Source organism: Triturus cristatus, chromosome 7, assembly GCF_964204655.1.
Source record: "Triturus cristatus chromosome 7, aTriCri1.1, whole genome shotgun sequence".
In the NCBI taxonomy this organism is placed as follows: Eukaryota; Metazoa; Chordata; class Amphibia; order Caudata; family Salamandridae; genus Triturus; species Triturus cristatus.
In genome coordinates, this window is record NC_140590.1 from 1274395721 (window position 1) to 1274415887 (window position 20167).

Sequence of the window (20167 nt, forward strand, 5' to 3'; positions counted from 1 at the left end):
GGACGGAGAGAGGTGGAACAGGAATCAATGATGAGGGGTTTTTTCCAAGGGTGGGCAGGCTGTACAATCAAGGAAAAAGCAGATGGGCAGAAATTTAGAACACATGAAGGTTTTAAATCATAAATTGGTGTGATGTCATGGCTCAGGGTTAATGGGGTGGGAACTGTTTGAGTGGGGGATAGGTTGATAATATATGTTAGAGTGTTTAGGGCATGTTAGCATGTGCGAAGGAAGTGGGGTTGTCCAACGTGCTCCCAATAAATCAGCCTTTTGCACACACAACAGATTAGTGTGGTGTACTGACTCCCATGGTGGGCTGTTGTATCCCTTTAATTGTGTCGTGTTCGTTTCTGAGTACTATTGTATTGACGTGTGTTCTTTTGAATCACATGAATGTTCTCATTCTGTTTCCCTGGTTTCTACTGTTGTCCAGTGACGCATTCTTTTCTGGGATTCCTGACTGAACATCAGTGTCTCCAGTCGCTTGTTAGGCTTGTTAACCCTTTATATAACGGGCCCTGAGGGAAGGGGTGGGAAACGCCCTCGTCACCTAGGGGATTTGAGAAGGGAGAAATGGAGCCCGGGAAGACAGGGCAGCTGCAAGGCTGCCAACTACGTTATCGCCCCCTTGCATGAAAGGAAGTACTTTTTCACGCACTCCTGAAGGAAACCCCCTCCGCCCACACTGGTACACAGCAATGTTGGGTGCAGGCTGGGGAAAAAGAGGGATGTAAGAATTTGGAGGTTGTCGTGTGAGAGAGAGCAAGCCGTGCGAAAGCACCAAAACGGAGAGATTGACAAGTGGGGTTAGAGGAAGTACAGGAATAGAGAATGAGATGGGAGGAGAAATCAGTGAGGAGCACACGCTTCAGGGGCGGGAGGATGGCAGAAATACATTACACATTCAGGCACGGGGAGATTAAGTGATTTGCCCACAATCACAGGATGTGGACGCGACCTCGAGGCTCGAACCCTGGTTTCCTGCACCAGAGGCGGCAGCGCAGCCGACGGACCACATCCTCGTAGCTCATACTGGCATGTGTGGGGTAGCCAAAGTAAGTAGGGTTGCCCAACTTGCTCCCAATAAAGCAGTCTATTACGCACAGGACAGAATTGGTGGCACGACGTTTCCCTTTCCAAAATAGGGGGGACTTTGACACCCGCGCCTTGTCTCCACTTTCGTGTCAGTATTTGTACAGTAGTTGTATTACGAGGCAGGTCGCTCAGTACACAGACCACTGACAGAAGATGCACTGGTTGCCCCCGGCGACAGTAGAATGTACTGAAGGACGATGTGTGTTTCCCTGGCAACCTATAGCATCGTGGAGCAGTTGTTAACTTGTTCGTTCGAGGTTCGAACAGGATCCAGCACTGCTTCTCGCCTGGCCAGTAACCATCCTGCGCCTAGCCACGGCCAGCACCGCTTCCGGCTCCCAGTCAGAGCGCGCAGGGCTGTTACCTGCTCGACATCATGGCCCAGCGAAGCTTCTTTGCTCCGGCTTCTCACCAGGCCCAGTGACTCTGCCATCTTCTCACCGGGCCTAGACTCGCTCCTGGCATTTTCCGACACCCAGGACTGCTCCGTACTTCTCACCCGCCCTAGCACCTCTCACCCGCCCTAGCACCTCTCACCCGCTCTAGCACCTCTCACCCGCTCTAGCACCTCTCACCCGCCCTAGCACCTCTCACCCGCCCTAGCACCTCTCACCCTCTAGCACCTCTCACCCGCCCTAGCACCTCTCACCCGCCCTAGCACCTCTCACCCGCTCTAGCACCTCTCACCCGCTCTAGCACCTCTCACCCGCCCTAGCACCTCTCACCCGCCCTAGCACCTCTCACCCTCTAGCACCTCTCTGTTCCTCACGTGTCTAGAACTGGTCCCTGATCTACAACTCTTCCAGCAACATTTCTCAGCAGTGCCTAGCACTGGCCTGCACTGGCCTCACCACTGTTTGCTGCCCTCTTCCACCACCACCGCGTCCTTCTGGAGTTGGCAGCCCTCCTCATATCTCTTCTCCCACCTCGCAGCCAAAGCCTAGAAAGACCTCAACATCCACCTCCGAACATCTTTGCTGACGTCGGGAGTCGACTCAACACCTGGCTGTTCGAGTAGCTCCACCTCCTACAAGCGCCTGGACCCCTCGGGGTGATTAGTGCTCTGCAAATCTCTGATTGATTGATTGATTGATTGATTGATGGTTGTTTGTTCGCCACATAATGCTCCACCCCATACCTGGCACCACTAGCTTGCCATGAATGGGCCTAGATCTGCTCCTTCCACCTCGCCTGGGACAACCACACTACATCTGAAATTGTCATTCAGGCCTGATCCTCTTGCTCTGCTCACTGCTGAGTCTGCCCCTGCTACCAGTCTCTTTCGTGGACCATCACCGATCCCTGGGTTTACTAGGGCACGACTACATGGCTCGGCCCCAGAAACAAACAGCCCTCTCTGCTCTTGACAGGGCTAGAGTCAAACCCTTCTGCTAACCAGTCCCCGTATGACTCCTTACTGCCCGCCATACCCAGCAAAGGTTCTTGTCTTTAGCTAGACCCTGTAGAGCTATTTACCAGATTCTCTTCATCAGGCCCAGCAGCGCTCCTTTGCAAACCCAGAACTGGTTTCCCCTCCTAGTTTCCTAACAGACCAAACTCCCTCCTCAGCTTCTCAAGGGGGGACCAGATCTCTTCAGCAGTTCCTACCCAACCCTTTATCCTCTTCAGGCCCAGCATCGGGTCCTTTTGCTCCCTGATCCTCACAGGGGCGAGACATGCTCATCATCAGGGCCTAGCACTGCTCTTCAAACTCCTGGCACTGCTCCGCACCAGGTTAGGCAGAGCTCCCTGCTGCTCACTAGATTGTCCACCATCCTGTGCAAGGGAGCATTTCTTTCTGCTGTTCACTAGGTTTAGCACTTTCCCTGCACGCCACTGGGTTCAGCACCACTGTGACTTGCACAAGGCCAGCACAGATTCTTGCTCTCTGCCAAGCACAATATTGTTCCTTACAAGGCACACAACTACTCCCTGTCCACCCAAAATATCTCTTCCGTAAGCTGAGAGCACTCCCTTCCTCAGCAGGGCTCTGCATCGCTGTCAGCCTCATACCAGACAGGCCACAACTCTGCTTTTCACCAGGGACGGCATGCTATGTGCCTCTTACCACAAATGGTGCCTTCCTGCTCCTGTCCTTTACGCAGATGCTCTCTAAGGTCATCTTCGGGTTCATTATAACCCTGCCTGGACACAGCCCTGTCCCCGGCTATCCACCAGAGTCAGCCCAGCTCTCAGTTCTTCATTAGCTCCACACTATTATTTGCTCCACGCGTAGCACAGAACTACATCCTGCCCTTGCCAGGTTTCAAAGTTGCTCCTCGCCAGGGCCATAACCATTCCCTACTTCACCTGGTGCAGCAGTGCAGCCAGCTCCTCACAGTCAACCATCTCTTCCACTAAGCTAACAGAAGATCCCCGTTTCTAACTATGACTAACATTATTTCTTCATTCTTAATAGACCAGCACCACTCACACCTTCTCACCAAGGCCCAGAATCAGTTCCTACACCTCCCAAACCTACACTCACTCCTTGTGCCTCCTCAGCTCCAATATAGTTCCTAATGAGACCCACCACAAACGTCTGCTCTAAATTTCTTAATCATTTTATTTTTCCATACAGATTGTGAAGGTGTTGCAACTGAGAAAATAATTTTCTGGAACTTAAGTTTGTTTCTGTCTTCAAGTTAAAATGTCATTTGAATTTTGCTCTCCAGCTTGTTGTATAACTCTACACATTAATTTGTTTCTTTAGTTCCTGCTAGATTTGGAAAGGTGTTCTTTTTTGCCCTTCGTAATATTAACAGTTTAAATGCTTTCCTCTTTTCACAGTATCTGAAAGGACGTTAGATGGACAGTGCAGAGAAGATCGCCGGTGAGGTCCCTGACTCGGAAGCCTCAAAGACTGGAAACCTGAATAGGCCCACGGTGGAGGATGACTCTCTTGAGGTGGAAAGGGCCCTGGTTAACCTCCTGTTGGGTGCGGCCAAGATGGTGCACCTGTCATGTCATGCAACTGAGGTAGGAGTAGGACCTGGTAACCCTTAGAACAAAATGTTCCACCAAATCAGATGGAGTCAGTCTGGCGCGGTTGTGGCTATCAGTAGTTTAGCCGGTGGGTGGGCCCTGCCTCCCATTACCTGGCTACATTAGTTTCATGCGTCGTACCCCTCAGATTGTTTTTTAGGTCGAGCCTGGGCAGCGCATGTGCTGTTCTGAAAGGCATGCTGTATTCAGGTATGGACTTGAAGATCTGCCCACTCTCCGCCCATATTTTCCATTGCCTTGTGTCATTGTCCTTTGTAAACTTTGGCTTTTTATTGGTCAATAGGCTTAGTAGTCCCTCCTTAGTACTACCTTGTAACTTCCTATAAGGACTGTCCCTTTTACGTTTGTTGTTACTCAGTAGGCTTTAATTACAGTCTTAGATCACAATTTCATTAAATGGTTTTCACACGCTCTCTCCTAATGCTTTAAAAAACCTTTTTTTTAGCAGGGCACGCCACAGTAGTGTCCGCTCCTTTGGTTTATTTGAGGTGCCGAACGCTGACGCATGTTTTTTTTTCTCTATATTTTCTTTTTATTTTTGTTCACAAGCGCTCCATGTCGTGCTTCCAAGTTAATGGAGGCCACACCCCTTTTTTTAGGTGAGCTGCACCTGAAGAAAGGTCAGCGGCCACTATTAAAGTGAAATCAAGGTATGGGGCGCTTTTACAAAAAAAACAATTGTTTGTCAAGTTGACAAACAAATGCTTTTTTTTTGTAAAAGCACTCCATACCGCGCTTACACTTCAATGGCGGTCGCGCCCCTTTCTTTAGACGCGGCTCGTCTAAAGAAAGGGCACTGTCGCCATTAACATGAAAGCATGGGGAACTTTTAAAAAAGAAAGTTTTGCTATGCAATAGGTCTCGCATTTGCGAGACTTTAAGCTATTGTAATTTACACAATGCCTATTTCTCAAACTCTCGTAAATACGAGACCTGTTGCATTGCAAATGCTTGCTATTGCTAGCACCTATTTATTGTCTGGCTCAGAGTCTGCATTTCAGAAGGAGAATGGTCCGGAGAGTTGTCACAGAAAGAAAAATGACAGGCACGATCAAGACAGGTGGAACAGCGGCCACACGTTTGGAATTTAGAGTGACTGTTTCATTCATTATCTGTGGTGGTCTGCTGCTCGTCTTAAACTTAGCTGATTTACAGTTGGTTGACTGCGGCAGCATAACCCACCCAAGATGGGTGAGCCTCTCTACCCGGGCTTTTATCAGTTTCACACCCCCGTCCCCCTTTGTCAACAAAGGCCCATACTGGGTCAGACTGACCTACCGGGCAATCATAAAGTGCCCGATGGACTGGGCTGATAGATCAGTGTGCTGGCCAGTTTTATTGCCAGTTGGGCTGGATTTTACTGTATATTCCCACAATATTACCACACACATTGCCTTCAACATTCACAAATGCATGTGGTCTCCCATACCTTGCAAAATACCCATAAAAAATGTATTTATAAGTTTAAACTGGCCTGATTTGTCAATGTGGGCCACCATTTTAGATATCTGGATCGCTAATGGGAGCTACTTTTTATTACGCTGCCCGGGCCTATTTTTTTGTCCCAGTCAAACCCTGGGACAATAGACCTTCTTTTGGTGTGTAACGGCAGCAATTTATTAACCATTTATAAACCATGCTGGGTCATAAATCATCACCAAAACGTCAATGATTATTATGTACCACAAGCATGCAAATACTTTGAACATCGACAATGAACACATTATAAATCAAAGTCACACAGCAATCTTAAATCATCCTACAGACATAAATTAGTTGTTGGCGAATAATAATCAGTTTGTCTATCACCATCTTCCTTTGACAGCACTTTAGCTCTAAGTCCCCTAGTGTCAAGCGCCACGGTTTCTAGGATTCCCATGCTACCTATGTCTGGTGTTTTCTGGGCTGCAAGTGCTGTTTCTTCCCTGTGCTGACACTTTCTTGGCCCTTTGTGCGCCTTCCAGTGTCCCTGCTGTGAGGCTTCCCAAGGACTCTGTTTGAGCAGTTCTTTTTCTGACGGCCATCCACCTGTCCTACTATATTACCCTTGTCATTGATTGGAGCTATCTCTGCCTCCTTCTCCCATACTGACCCCTGCGTGGCTGAAACGCCCAGGATCTGCTTGGTGCAGGTGGGTGGTATGACGATCATGGCAACATTGGCTGATCATTGCCGCTTCATCCTTTTGGCCGCATTGCGGCCACACCCTGTCCCTTCCTGTGGGGTGCTACAAATCATGCAAGCCAATGCCGTGTGTAGTTTTTGGAACTCAGCCACCCTCTGGGTGTCTTAGATGCAGTCCCCTCCAGGGTATAGCTTCGCCTTAAGGCCAGTGCTTCAAGCCACCCCAGATGGTCGAGCCCCTCTTCCCGGGCGTTTAGCCGTTTTACACCCCATCCCTTCTTTCTCAACAAAGTACATAGATCATCTTTAGGTGTGTAACAGCTGCAGTTTATTGAACATTTATAAACCATGCTGGGTCCCAAATCATCCCAAAAAACATTGATCATTAATATGTACCACAAGCATGCAAATACCTTGAATATCGACAATGAGCACATTATGAATCAAAGTCACTCAGCAGTCGTAAATCATCCTACAGTCAATCATTCGTGAATCATAATCAGTTTGTCCATCACCATAAATCATTGTTTGACAGCTCATCAGCTCTTTGGCCCCCTAGTGCTCTAGGGCCGTGGCTTTTAGGCTTCCCTTGCTACCAATGTTAAGCATTCGCAGCCCTCCGGCCATGCCTGGGCTGCAAGTGCCATGTCCGCCCTGCGCTGACCCTTTCTTGGCCCTTTGTTTGCCTTCCAGTGTCCCTGCCGGGAGGCATCCCAAAGACACTGTTTGAGCAGTTCTTATTTCTGACGGCCATCCACTCATCCTACTGTGTTACCATTGACATTTACTGGTGTTGTCTCTGCCACACTGCCAGCGGTTCCATGACCTCCGTCAGCTCCCGCTTCTTCTGAGTTATCTGCGCCTAAGAAACACTTAAAAGCTTGCGCTCTCCTATGATGTTCAGGAGGAACATGTCCATCCCAACTCCAAATAGGTGAACCCTTTGTCTGCTCAGTAGCCCGGAATCTTGAGATTGATGAGGCCGTGCCTGACGAACTCCCAGCCCATGCCCTTTCACAATTTGCTCACTGAGATATTGAGCTTTCTTGTGGAGCTTCCAACTGCCCATGACTTACTGCTCCCCTCTATTTGAAACATGATATCACTTCAGACCGAAGGATGCCAGCAGGACAGACCAGTGTGGTCAAGTCCGCCTTCATTTCCCCCAGAGCTTCTGTCTCCCTAAATGAGGTAACTTCCACCTAGGTGCATTACAACAGCATCAGGTTCCCCTTTTGCCCGTACGACCTTGTGTACCATCGGCAGCTGCTGAGCCCACCTCATGCCCGGTTTGCCCACTCGTGCAAAAGTGGAATTGTGCAGCCAGATCTCTTCGTTGTGTTTCTGCGAACCTGCTCAGTGCTGGGCCCTTGTGATGTAAGAATAGCACAGTAGCCAGACTGTCCGCCTCCTCTTGGCATCCCCGGCAGCAAGAAAATGCTTGACTTGACTTGATTTAACTCAGGTCTAATGTAGGCCTTGAAGGCTTGAGATTTCCACTTGTCAAGCTTTCTGATCTCTTCTCTCCACCAGACCATGAACATTAGCAGTTGTCTCTGCCCCTTTGCAGAATGAATGTGACCCGAAACACTGCGTGGGGGAAAGCAGCTCGCTTCAAGCCCAGCCGCATTTCTGCCATGAACTAGAACCTGATGAGTCAGGTTCCGTCCTGGTGTACAAATAACAGGAGTCCCCTGCGGAGTCTAATCTGCAGGTAGTTCTGTATTAAGAAGACTGAGCAGAACTCCGGTGACATGATGCAGCTGAGGCACCTGAACTTGCCCTTTCCTTCCTGATAATTTTTTGACTGTCTTAGCCTCAGTACCAAGTGACCATTTCCCATACATACGTCCTGTAGCCGTAAGCGTGTGGGGCGCAAGTCCCTCCAAGAAGGGGAAACAAACTCGCTGACCCTATAGGCCCCAAAGAACACCACTGAAAAGTCGATTTTGAAAAGACTCAACTCCTCACTTGCTCTGTAGATGTCGGGTAGTGCTTGTAGAAGCACGCTCAGCCTGCTAAAATCAATAGGCAGACTCTGGTCCTTACATTTTACTTGGATTCTGCCCCTTCCTCATATTGCTGCACAGCAGTAGAAAGAACTTGCCTGCATATAGCTTCAAAAATGTTGCTGCTACGCTTAAGTGTGATTAGGCCCTTGACTTGCTTTCTCTGCTAGCGAATGCCCACATTATAGATTTTCCAACTTCATCATTCGCTCTCCCCCTGCATGTCTATTCCGCCTGTCACCTTTTGGAAGAGTGCCCCTAACTTCCACTACTTGGCAGCGGTCTTAGCTGTGAGAGCCTTGTCAACAAAGATCACTAGGTCAGGTATACTAGTTCCCATAAACCCATCTGGAAAGGTGTCATCTCCTGCTCTGCTCAAGGTGCTAAGTGTGGGAACTTTGACCACTGAAAACAAGAGAGATCATCAGCAATTGAGTTATGGCAGCCTGACACATGCCTCGCTCTAATCACTATATTTACGCTCAGCTGACAGCTGACTAGGTGCTGCAACAAGCTCATTACCGTAGGGCACTCTTCTGCACCTGGGTTTAGTAATTGCACCACCACGTGATTACCTGACCACAGCATCACCTGTTTGTTTGCGAATCTCTCCTTACAAAGCGAGAATGCCATCACTATGTGGAAGAGTTCTAACAGTGTTATTTTTTGTGTCAGACCCTTTTTGTGCATGCATCGGCCTCCGGGCTCCACACCAAATCGCACCCAAAATGGCCCCGAAGTCCTCGTCCCTTGCCACATCGGTGAAGAGCTATAACTTCTCAGCTGTTACCCAAGATTCATGCCAAACCAGCATCCAATTGAAGCTGGTTAGGAAGGTTACCCATTGCTGAAGATCCTGCTGGATTCCTGACAACAACCTGACCCGAGGGTGCTTTTTGCCAAGTAAAGCCCTCTGTCAGCCAGGCCGGGTGCTTGGCAAAAGTTTTTCCTGCTGGGATAACCCTTCCTGAAAACTTTTGCTTGCCAAGTAACTGATAGATTTTGCCTAGGATTGTCTTTTTCTTGATCAACAGCCCTTAAATCGTTTGTCTCAGATCAGTAATCTTGGTGGCTGGTAATCTGCACATTCCCTTGTCAAAGTCCAATTCTATGCCAAGAATGTTAATTTAGTTGCTGGGCCTGCTGTTTTGTCATGTACCAAAGGCAAGCCCAGTTTCTCTGGAAAGAGAATGAACTGGCCCAGGAGGGCACCGCACTGTGTAGAGTCTGGGTTCCCTATGAAGAGGACGTCATTGAGGTAGTTCAGTCGCCTAGTTGCTAGGTGTATCTCTCCCACCTTACAAAGGTACTGAAAGCCTCAAAGTTTGCACAGGGCATTGCTCTGCCCATGAAGAGGTATTTATCAAAGTAGATACGGTCATCCGGCTGAAATCCCAACAAGTGAAAACTACTAGGGTGCACAGGTATTATGCAGAAGGCGGACTCTACATCAGACTTGGCCATCAAAGCTCCTTCTCATTCAGCCCCTAACATATCCACTGCTTCATCCAGCAAGGCATATGATATTCAGCACTGGTCTTGGTCTAGCCCATCCTTGACCGACGCTCCCTGGGGGTATGACAGGTGGTAGACACAGGTGGCTCCTCAGCTATGGCGGAGGAGTGTCGCCCCACTGCTTTTGAGCCGTGAAGTAAAGAAAATATAAAATGATAATAACTTTGTTATTATCATTCTATGTTTCCTTTGCGGGCAGGTGGGGGTGGGGCTGCTCTGCTCTCGGATCAGGGTAGGGGAGGAGTGGTTTGCCCACTCTTATGCGCGCAGTGACTGTTTGGTCGGCCCTCTCAGACCGCTTAAATCAGTCATGTGCACTTTCCCTGTTCTCCATGCAGGCTGCATTACAGCCTGCATGGAGAACAAGCCCAGGACCCCATTCCCTGGTTGAGCGTCGAACCAGGACGCTCAAAACCAATCACAGATCTGCATTGCAGCATTGTGATTGGTCAGGGGAGCCTTTTCTATGCTTCGTGTGCCTCGGTCTGACGAGGACAGCAGGAGCAGAGGCGCGGGACCGGCATGGCAAGGCAAGTGTTGCTTTTTTTTTACCATTCCCCCCCACACCCCCTCCCACACACCAACGCGCCCGCATCCACCTGCCACCTGCGAATAATGCCGGCCGCCACTGAGTAGATAAACCTAAACTTCCCAGCCTCCTTCTTGGGGTCCACCTCTAGTGGGTAGCCACAAAGTTCTACAATGGCTGGTACTGAAAAGGGCTGGCCACGCGGCCCAGCTGAAGTTCCTTAGCCACCTTATGCCTTGCGACCTAGATATTCTCGAATACTGACTTGAGATCCTTGCTGAAGCGTTCTCCCTGGGGGTGATCGTAGGGTATGGGAAAACCTTCTTCTTAACCTTCTGCTAGGAACTTTTCGTCATCTTTTTTATGATATTTGTTGAGCAGCTGTCTGAGTTGCCTAACACACACAGTAGTGGGGCTCTTTGCATTGCTGTAATATTTATCCCATACCCAGGCTACACCCCCCAGTTAATATTTCTTGGGGGTGTCTTTTTTCTGGCCCATTGCCTAGCCTTTTTTGCACTCGCTGGCCGGGTGTGAGCCCCCACAGTTACCGGAGCCGTGTCTGAATTTGCATGCTTGACCCCTTTGCATTCACCTTTTTCATAATTTCAGCAGGCTGTTGCTTCGTTCTTTGCAGCCTCCCTCCCGAGTAAGGTTTGTTTTTACTACCCTGGTGGTATTACTCATGCTTCCTTCTATTCCCATAGTCCCGAAATGCAGGTTCAGGTATTCTTGCCCCCTCACTCGCTGCAACTATGTCATGGGTGAAGCCAGTAACATCTTGATGATCCAAACTTATAATGGGTAATTTCTGCATCTTCTCTTTTAAGCCTTCATCGTATTTTAACCAAGCATTGCCCTGATACTTGCTCAGCATGTCGTGAATCTTTTGCTCATAAAGCCGCTCTTTGGTGGAACTTCGCTAAAAAAGGCAGACTAGTGCTGTTAATGCATTTAGCCAATTGTCTATGGACAGCTGGAATCTGTGTTTGCCCTTCTCCCTCCTATTCTCGTCTTTCTTGCCATGGTCAACTAGATCTAGACTGACCAAATGCTCGCCGGTGCTGTTGTTGGCCACCATCGTTCACAGCGCGGTACTGCCGGGTTCCTGTCTACGATGCTCCTCTGACGGTGACGTGTGCTCCCCCTGCCCAGTGCTTCTTTACTGTGGATACTTCCTCCTTAGGGTGAAAAATCCTTGATGCTTTGGCTTCAGTAAAATGGCCTCCCAGCCATTTGGGATACCACAGGAACGCAAAACTAAGCTGCAACAACAATTGCAGCAACGTTGGCTGCTTCATGCTGCTTCCTCCTTTTGGCCATGTTGTGGTCACGCTCCCTCACTTGCTATGGGGTGCTTCAAATCATGCTGTCCAATTTTGTTCATGAATTTTTACTGGCCTTTTGGCTACCTTCTATTGGAACTCAGCAGCCCTTGGGTTGCGTTAGCTTCAGTGCCATCCAGGATTCAGCTTTGCCTTCCCAGCCTGCGCTTCTTTCTCAGGCAGATATCTGCCCTCGAGTCCAAACTTGGGACCTCCTCCACTGTGAACGAGACAGTTCATCTGCAATTCGATTTTTAAATCCTGGTACATGACTCACTTTGAACACAATATTGTACTGGAGGCATTCTACAAGAACCAGGCATTGGCAAAACCAATAGATAATGTCAATGTGTGAGCTATTGGTTTTGTCAATGTTTTTTTAGCCACTTTGTAAAGCAGTGTATAGTATGGTATGACCTGTTATTGTTTAATATAGTATGGTATGCCATTGTATGCTATGGCCTGTCATTGTATTCTATGGAACAGTGTAGTCTGTCATTGTATAGTATGGTATCGCCTATCCTTGTATGGTATGAGATGGTATGGCCTGTCATTGTATAGTATGGTATGGCATGATATTGTATGATAAGGGCTGTCATTGTATAGTATGCTATGGTATGGTATACTTTTACAAAAACAAGGGAACCCAGAAGGTAGATAAGGACCTTGGGTAACAGTTTAGTATTAGAACAGTGGTCCTTAAACGCAACAGTTGAGTAAATAGGATACGTATAGACTTGAATCAGTACTATAATGCGAGTGTCCAGCCGGATATCAATTTAATAAATCAAAAATGTCAAAGAACCAAAATACAAAGGTAGCAATTACGTGGGACACAATCCCGCATCCTACATGAACACATGACAAATACATTTAGAACAAAAACATATCTGGCAAGACGGGGTAGCTTGTGGAATATTGAGCACAATTTCTAACAAGCTTAGAGAAACAGTAACTGCACTTTTCTTTATCATGTGCGATTAACATGCAAACTGTTTACATTAGTCGACGACATTTTGATCCTTTAAAAACAATAATAGGATCATCATCAGGACAGTTAAGGTGCAAGCCTGAATCAATGAAAATAGCCTGGATAGTGCTTGCGGGAAAAGGATAGCCGTACGCGGACTCAGGAGGGGCCGGAGCCGCAGTAATGATGGTTCTGTGGATAAGGTGGTGAAGATATTTGGGCGTTTTTCAGCAATACGTGATAGTATATTCAATAAATTAGCATGTGGCGATGCACAGAATGATGTGAGATCCGATGCTCAATAGCTGGGAATTGTATATTATTGTTTAGTCTTTCATTGTATGGTATGGTATGGGGTGTCATTCTATTGTTTGGTATGATATGATATGGCCTTTCATTGTATAGTATGGTATGGTCTGTCATTGTAGATAATATGGTATGGTATGATATGATATGGTCTGACATTTTATAGTATGTCATTGTATAGCATGGTATGATATGGCTGTCATTGTATAGCATGGTATGGCCTGTCAATTGTATAGTTTAGTATGGTATGATATGGCCTATCATTGTTAAATATGATATGGTATGGCTTGTCATTGTATAGTATGGTATGATACGGCCTGTCATTGTATAGTACAGTATGTTATGGCTTATTGTTGTTAGGTATAGTATAGTATGTGGCCTGTCTTTGTTTAGTATGGCAAAGTATGGTGTGGCGTGTTCTTGTATAGTGTGGTATGGCCTGCCATTCTATGGTAGGGTCTGATATGGTACTGTAATAATGTTATTTTAAACTCAATGGGTGAATACATAACAGTGATAGCGTAAAGCCATTAATGTATTTTAAAATTGTTGTAAAAGCAAAACTAGCAGTCTGTGTCACACATTTAGCAAGACCTTTTTTTTAAAGACTTACATAGTATTTTAACAATCATGTTCTCATGCTGATTTAAATTTGGCATCCTGACAAAGGCAATAAAATATACTGCCTTGAAGGAACGCAACAAACCTTCAGCAGGAGGTGTATCACAATTCTGTTGTTATGCTGCACCAAAGGGTAGAAGGGGAGAGGATGAAAAGTAAAAGGTAACAAACACGAACATGAGAAACGAGCGGTGAAAGTAACAGCATGGAGCAAAACCTGTAATAGACAATCTATAAACACATTGTAAAAAAATCTTGTTATTATGCTGCTGTACATATCTCGTCCAGAAAAAAGCCACATGCTGCAAAAATGTACAGATTTCAAATTCTGGAGAAGCAATAAAGCAGCATTTTTTTTTTACAATTTACACATCAAGTTACCGGAGGAAGCACAATAGCAGCAAAACAAGCAACAAAATCGTTTTAACAATATGTTAATTTCGCGTTACAATGTTCTGTCCAACCCGTATTCATGCAAACATAAACCAATTTAAAACACACCTTTTTTTTGCCTAAACATGTTATTCAAGTCCAAGACACCCTATAAATAAGGAAACAATAACCACAAAAGCACTTTGTTACAAACAAAACAAGTGAGTACTTAATAGCGAGCACAGGAAAGGAGCGGGTGAAAGCAATTGAAAAATGTATACACTCTTCGGAACTTTTGCAAATAGAAGAAAATATATGCTGGGACAGATAGAGCAAGCGACACTCCCAAAAGAAAGGAAGCATTATTTGGTCCATACTCTAGGGAAAAGATAAACACACGAACAGAAGTGAAGTTAGCACACACTGACTTAATAGGAGCCAGTAAATAAAGATGGCAATGAAGCCAACGAATTGTAAGCAATGGCTAGGCTCCAAGCTCCTATTAAGCTAACAAAATGTCTTGCAAGCGGCAGAACATGCGCTTTGTTAGGGGAGACCTTAAAAGTATAACAGTATCAGAGCCCTCAAGGCCTTAACCTAATGCCGTTTACAATGCCTGCCATTGGCATATTATCCACACTGGCTTAACGAAGCTTGAGGGAGCCCCCCTGCAGGGTATATGGTTGGCCCCCCTCCGGACTCAATCAGGAGCTCTACAGCCAGAGTATTGTGCTGAGGGGGCCTGTGTTACGCCACTGATTATCCACATTAAAGTCATTCTTGTTGGGGGCGTGGCGAGCCTAGCTGCAAAATGGCTGCTTGGTAAAGAGTGGGGATTCTTGTTTTCTCTTCTCCACAGGCTGGGATTCCGTCCTTTTTTCATTCAGCAGATAAGGCACCTATACGCCCTGCCCATGGCTAGACTTAAGGTAAATGGATTGATCTCGGAGCCCATAACCATTACCAGGGGAACCCGGCAAGGATGTCCTCTGTCACCTTTATTATTTGCGATAGCGACGGAGCCTCTGGCAGCCAGGATGAGGCAACGCCATGCAAATCGGGGAATTGGTTACTCAACGAGAGGGCTAACTTTGTCAAAGTACCGAGATGATATTACTCTATACATGTCTAACCCAAGGGAGAATTTTGCACCGATGACAAGAGAGCTGGTGCGCTATGAGGGCATATCGGGGGTGGTGGTCAATTGGAGTAAATCCATCATTATCCCGCTGACATCAGGAACTCATGCTTTTGACACGGAATACCCGATAGCATGGGCGGATGGCCCAACGCAGTACTTGGGCGTCTGGATCAGTAGCAACTTACAGGAAATCTGGATGGCCAATTATGGCAGGGCTGTGGATTGGATAGAAGATCGTGTAAAGAGATGGAAGGCATTGCCATTGCCCCTTTCCCTGGAGGGCCGCATTGCCATAGCAAAAATGATCATCCTGCCAAAACTACTGTATCTATTTGTCAACATTCCCGTACCCATCACAGTACAATTTAACAAACGTATCAGGTCACTCATGATTGAGCTGGTGTGGGCTGGGGGACAGCCTAGGTATCCTGGGAGATACTAACTCTGCAGCTGGCACAGGGAGGGCTGGGAGCTCCAGATTTTGCACTCAATGCGTACAGCGCTCAGGCACAATTTTTACACTTTTGGTTGCACCCCATATCATTTCAGCCACATGTGGCAGTCGAGATAGACAGGGTCGCACCACTTCCCATACGCACAGCACTATATCAAAAATATAAACGCCCATGCCATGACATCGACACCACTAAAACATTAAGTTGGGCCTGGGGCGTACTTTGCAAAAGGGCGAACACTGACAATTTATATGCTCCTTCAATGCCGCTGGCGAATAACCCACTGTTCCCACCGCTTATGGATGGTAAGGCGCAGGCAAGCGTGCACTCACAAAACATTCACACCGGCAAGGACTTATACCCCGGGGATAATTTCTTAATGCTACAACAAATGTGCGGCTCTGCACCCTGATCAGCGCTGGACACGCTATTATACTACAAATTACGGGCATCGTGCCGGGGCAGATTCAGCACATTTCCAAATCCACCTCCATCGCTGCCGGCGCTAGAAAACATAATAACGGTGGAATTGGGCCGAAAATTAGTGTCTCGCATTTACACTATCACACAGAGAGACTTCCCCATAGTCGTTCCAACATTGCGCAGAGCATGGGAGGAGGACATAGGGGAGGTCATAACAGATGAGCAGTGGGACTTCTGTTGTAGACAGTTGGAACAATTATATCCCAACTATCGCCTAAGGCTCATCCACTTCAAATATATACATTACCTTTACAGCACTCCGACACAGCTACATCGTATGGGGCTACGGCCAGACGATAACTGCTGGTGCTGCGGGGCCCATCTAGCAACTTTCATCCACCTAGCTGGGCAATGCAGGCAAATAGCCAACTTTCGGTTAAAAACACTGCATCATATTAAGAATATAACCGGGCAGGAGCTGCCTAGTACGGTAAACAGCCATTAGTACGTGACTTTTACTCCGCATACCATTACAACACAAGCATAACAACGCATGCGCTGTAACAACGCGTAGCCTTTACTACGCATGTTATTACATCGCATGCGCTGTTACAACGCAAGCTTTGTAATGCGATCCACATCGTTGTGAGGAAACTGAGGCTCTTCCGTTTCCTCACAATGACATGCACCGAGCACCGCCTCTCTGACGATGCTGGAAGGAGAATTGAGGAACCACAAGTAGAGAGAAGTAAGAGGGGCTGTGTAGTTTTGAAGGGTTTAGGGTAGGGGGTGGTTTTTTGTGCAGGGGTAGTCTTTTAGGATTAAGGGTAGTGTTGTGGTGTTTGTGTAGTGTTTTAGGGTTTAGGGTAGTGTCGGGGGTGTCGTGCAGGGTAGTGTTTGTATGTAGGGACAGGAGTGGGGGTTTTGGGGAGGGTTGTGCAGGGGGTAGTGTTTTAGGGATTAGAGTAGTGTTGTAGTGTTTGTGTAGTGTAGGGTAGGGTAGTGTTTTAGGGTTTAGGGTAGTGTCAGGGGTGTTGTGCAGGGTAGTGTTTGAGTGTAGGGAGCGGACTGAGGGAAGGGGGAGGGTTGTGCAGGGGCTAGTGTTTTAGGGTTTATGGTAGTGTTGTGGTGTTGGTGTAGTGTAGGGTAGTGTTTTAAAGTTCAGGGTAGGGTCAGGTGGGTCGTGCAGGGAGTGTTAGAGTGTAGGGACAGGACTGGGGGAAGGTCATGCAGGGGGTAGTGTTTTAGGGTTTACGGTAGTGTTGTGGTATTTGAGTAGTGTAGGGTAGTGATTTAGGGTTTATGGTAGTGTCAGGGGGTTCGTGCAGTGTAGTGTTTGCTTGTAGGGACAGGTCTGGGGGAAGGGGTAGTGGTGTGGTGACATTTTAAAAGCATTTCCAGGAACTTGCTATCTAATGATATGCGTAGAAAAAAAAATTGTGTTATAATGGTAATTGCAAACGAATAACTTTGTTGTAAAAGTATGCATTGTTTTGCATTGCGGTGTATCAACATATATTCGCCTAGCACACCACAGGTGGCGCTGCTCGGGGTTGTCCAAGACGGTCCACCAGCGTCGAGGCGGCTCACAGCAATGCTACTGCTGCTGGTAAAGAGACAGGTGGCCCTGCACTGGGGTGCCACTTCCCCCCCGAGTACAAGAGAGTGGATAAAAGACGTCACATAATGTAGAGACCAACTGACCTGCTATTGGGAATTACTGCCGACACAATCCCGTCCCAAAGACATCTGTGCTCCATTTACAAGTTAGTTGGGTTCTGCCGCTGCGGATGACCCCTGACCCTGCCTGCACTGGAGACAGGCCACCTGTCCGCACAGGGTAGAGGCATGTTGGACTGATGGGGCGGAAATGCGATGATGATGTGACCTGTGTGTCCAATTGGTGGGGTGCGCACCACGGGACTGTATTCTATCTCCTGAAATGTGGATAACTCAAATGTCATACTGTGAATGTTTGGTCTCCCTAGGTTGCAGGTTGTCATAAAAGCCAAATAATGTAACTGCAATATTATGTTTATTGTTTGTCTTTTACACGAAATGCCAATAAAAAAGAATTAAAAAAAAAGTTATCCTTGTTCGTAAAATGCCTGTTCCATAGCTCCAATGCCATCAGCAAAGGAAAGAATTCTGGGAAGTCAATGTTCCATTCTTTCTGCTCCCAAAACTCTGGCCACTTCTCCACCCACTACCTCCTCTGCCAAAATAAATCAAAACTACCATCTACTGCTTCGTCAGAGAAAATATTGATGTTCCATTCAGCTTCATCACCTATATCCTGAAAGGTCACTCCATATGTTTCAGTAACATTATCCACAATTACAGGTTAGCCATGACCCAAGCCAACAGCCCCACCCATCGATGCAAAAGAAATTCCATACCAATGCCAATCTCAATAGCCAACAAAAGTTTCTGCCTTGTTTGACAACAGTGGAGTCAAGCTATCCTGGCTGATGAGGGCCAAAAGCCCGAAACCAGTCCTAGGATGCTTGTTTCCAGTCCAGGGAGGACCTGGCCTGGCAGTTCGGGCTGGACTGTTCCTATTGGGCGCAGGGTCAAGACTGATTTGCATATGGCTGGGTCCAAACTGGAATGGCATGGTTAGCAAAAAAGCGATGGATTTAGGCCCAGATCTCTCTACTGGGGTGAATGCATGACATTGTTCTGCATTCTGTCCATCAATTGTTCTTTTTGCATTTGTCACCCCGAGTGGGATGGATATGCCCAGACGTGGGTCCCGTGCTCTCCATGCCAGTGGAGTCAAGCTATCCTGGCTGATGAGGGCTGAAAGCCCGAAACCGGTCCTAGGATCCTTGTTTCCAGTCCAGGGAGGACCTGGACTGGCAGTTCGGGCTGGACTGTTCCCATTGGGCGCAGGGTCAAGACTGATTTGCATATGGCTGGGTCCAACCTGGAATGGCACGGTGAGCAAAAAACACTATGGATTTAGGCCCAAATCTCTGTACTGGCGTGAATGTATGACATTGTTCTGCATTCTGTTCATCAATTGTTCTTTTTGCATTTGTTTGACAACATGGCACGTAAAATGAATGTGTCCCAACAACACTCAAAAGGTCCTTGACTCCAGCTTTTTCCTAGCCAGCATATCCTCCAGCAGCCCCATATTCACAACTTTTTGTCAAAAGGTAAACCTGCCTCCATTGTTACTGAATCCAACTCAATTCCCAAAATGTCAGAGATGTCAATCAACTAACTATCTTCGCAGGCGCCGATGGCACTCTCAATTCTCCCACCAACCATGGAAACATGTCTATATCTGTATGACAACTAATCTGCTCCTGTATTCGAACAAAGAATAATTAATCGAAACAGTGCTTAATTTGAGCCTGTGGTTTCCGGTGCTTGGCACTGGAACTTAATTGCAGGCACTGGCTCTTATGTCTGCCACATGGTGGCGCTGTTTGTTTTATTTAGAGATGTGCACAACAACAGTTGCTTATTAATTCAATATACTTCAAAAATGACTAATACCTGCCAACCTAGCCATTCTTATAGCTTTGGGGGCCTGGGCTAGTCTGAATTGTCACACTTGTAGTAGGTTGATGGTTACTAGGTGTGTTTGTACTGTCACTGACAGCACTGCCCGGGTCAATGGGTGGAGCAAGCTGCAGTGGATTCCTGATGAGGACCCCGGCACTCATCTTTTATTGCAAATTAATCACTGCATCTAAGTTATGTGTCACAGTATTCCAACCTATTGTAACAGAAAAAAGCCAAAGCAAATATTTGCTGAACTTTCCAAACAAAGAACATGAAGCAAAATCCCTCGACACATCTACTTAAATCTGGCCGTGAAACTGTATCCCCAACAGATTGTAGTCATCTGGTCCAACTGGAAACAAATGGAAGGCTGATTCACACTTAAGCATGAAGGCCTGGTGCAGTGTTCCTGTATTCAGTGTTGTGGATTATGGACTAATGCATTGCTTACTGAGTGGAGCTCATCTGCTATAAAATCATTCATAGAGTGCCCTTCCAGCCGTGTCAGGTTTTGTAGAAAACAGAGCTCTTGTTCCTCCTTTTTGGACACATCTACATAAATTTGGCGCTGCAACAGTATCCCCAACAGCTCGTAGTCATCTGGTTACACTGGAAACTAATGGAAGGCTGATTTTATGTGACAGCCCTAAAAGCCGCGTAACTAGTGCCACTATGTCATCAACTAAGGCATAGTCGGTTGAGCTCGTCTGCTATAAAATCGTTCACACATTGCCCTCTGGCCATGACAGGTTTTGTA

The 20167-nt window shown here is 47.0% G+C and overlaps 1 protein-coding gene across 1 annotated transcript in view; it reads left to right on the forward strand.

The window, feature by feature from the left end:
- The first annotated feature begins 992 nt into the window (after positions 1-992).
- Positions 993-20167, forward strand: part of LOC146811810 (uncharacterized) — a 343512-nt gene continuing 324337 nt past the window's right edge. Inside the window, exons 1-2 of the mRNA XM_085614539.1 lie at positions 993-1055; positions 3886-4074. Of these exons, the coding sequence (XP_085470665.1) occupies positions 3904-4074 (171 nt within the window). The 5' untranslated portion in view covers positions 993-1055; positions 3886-3903. The remainder of the gene's footprint in view (positions 1056-3885; positions 4075-20167) is intronic.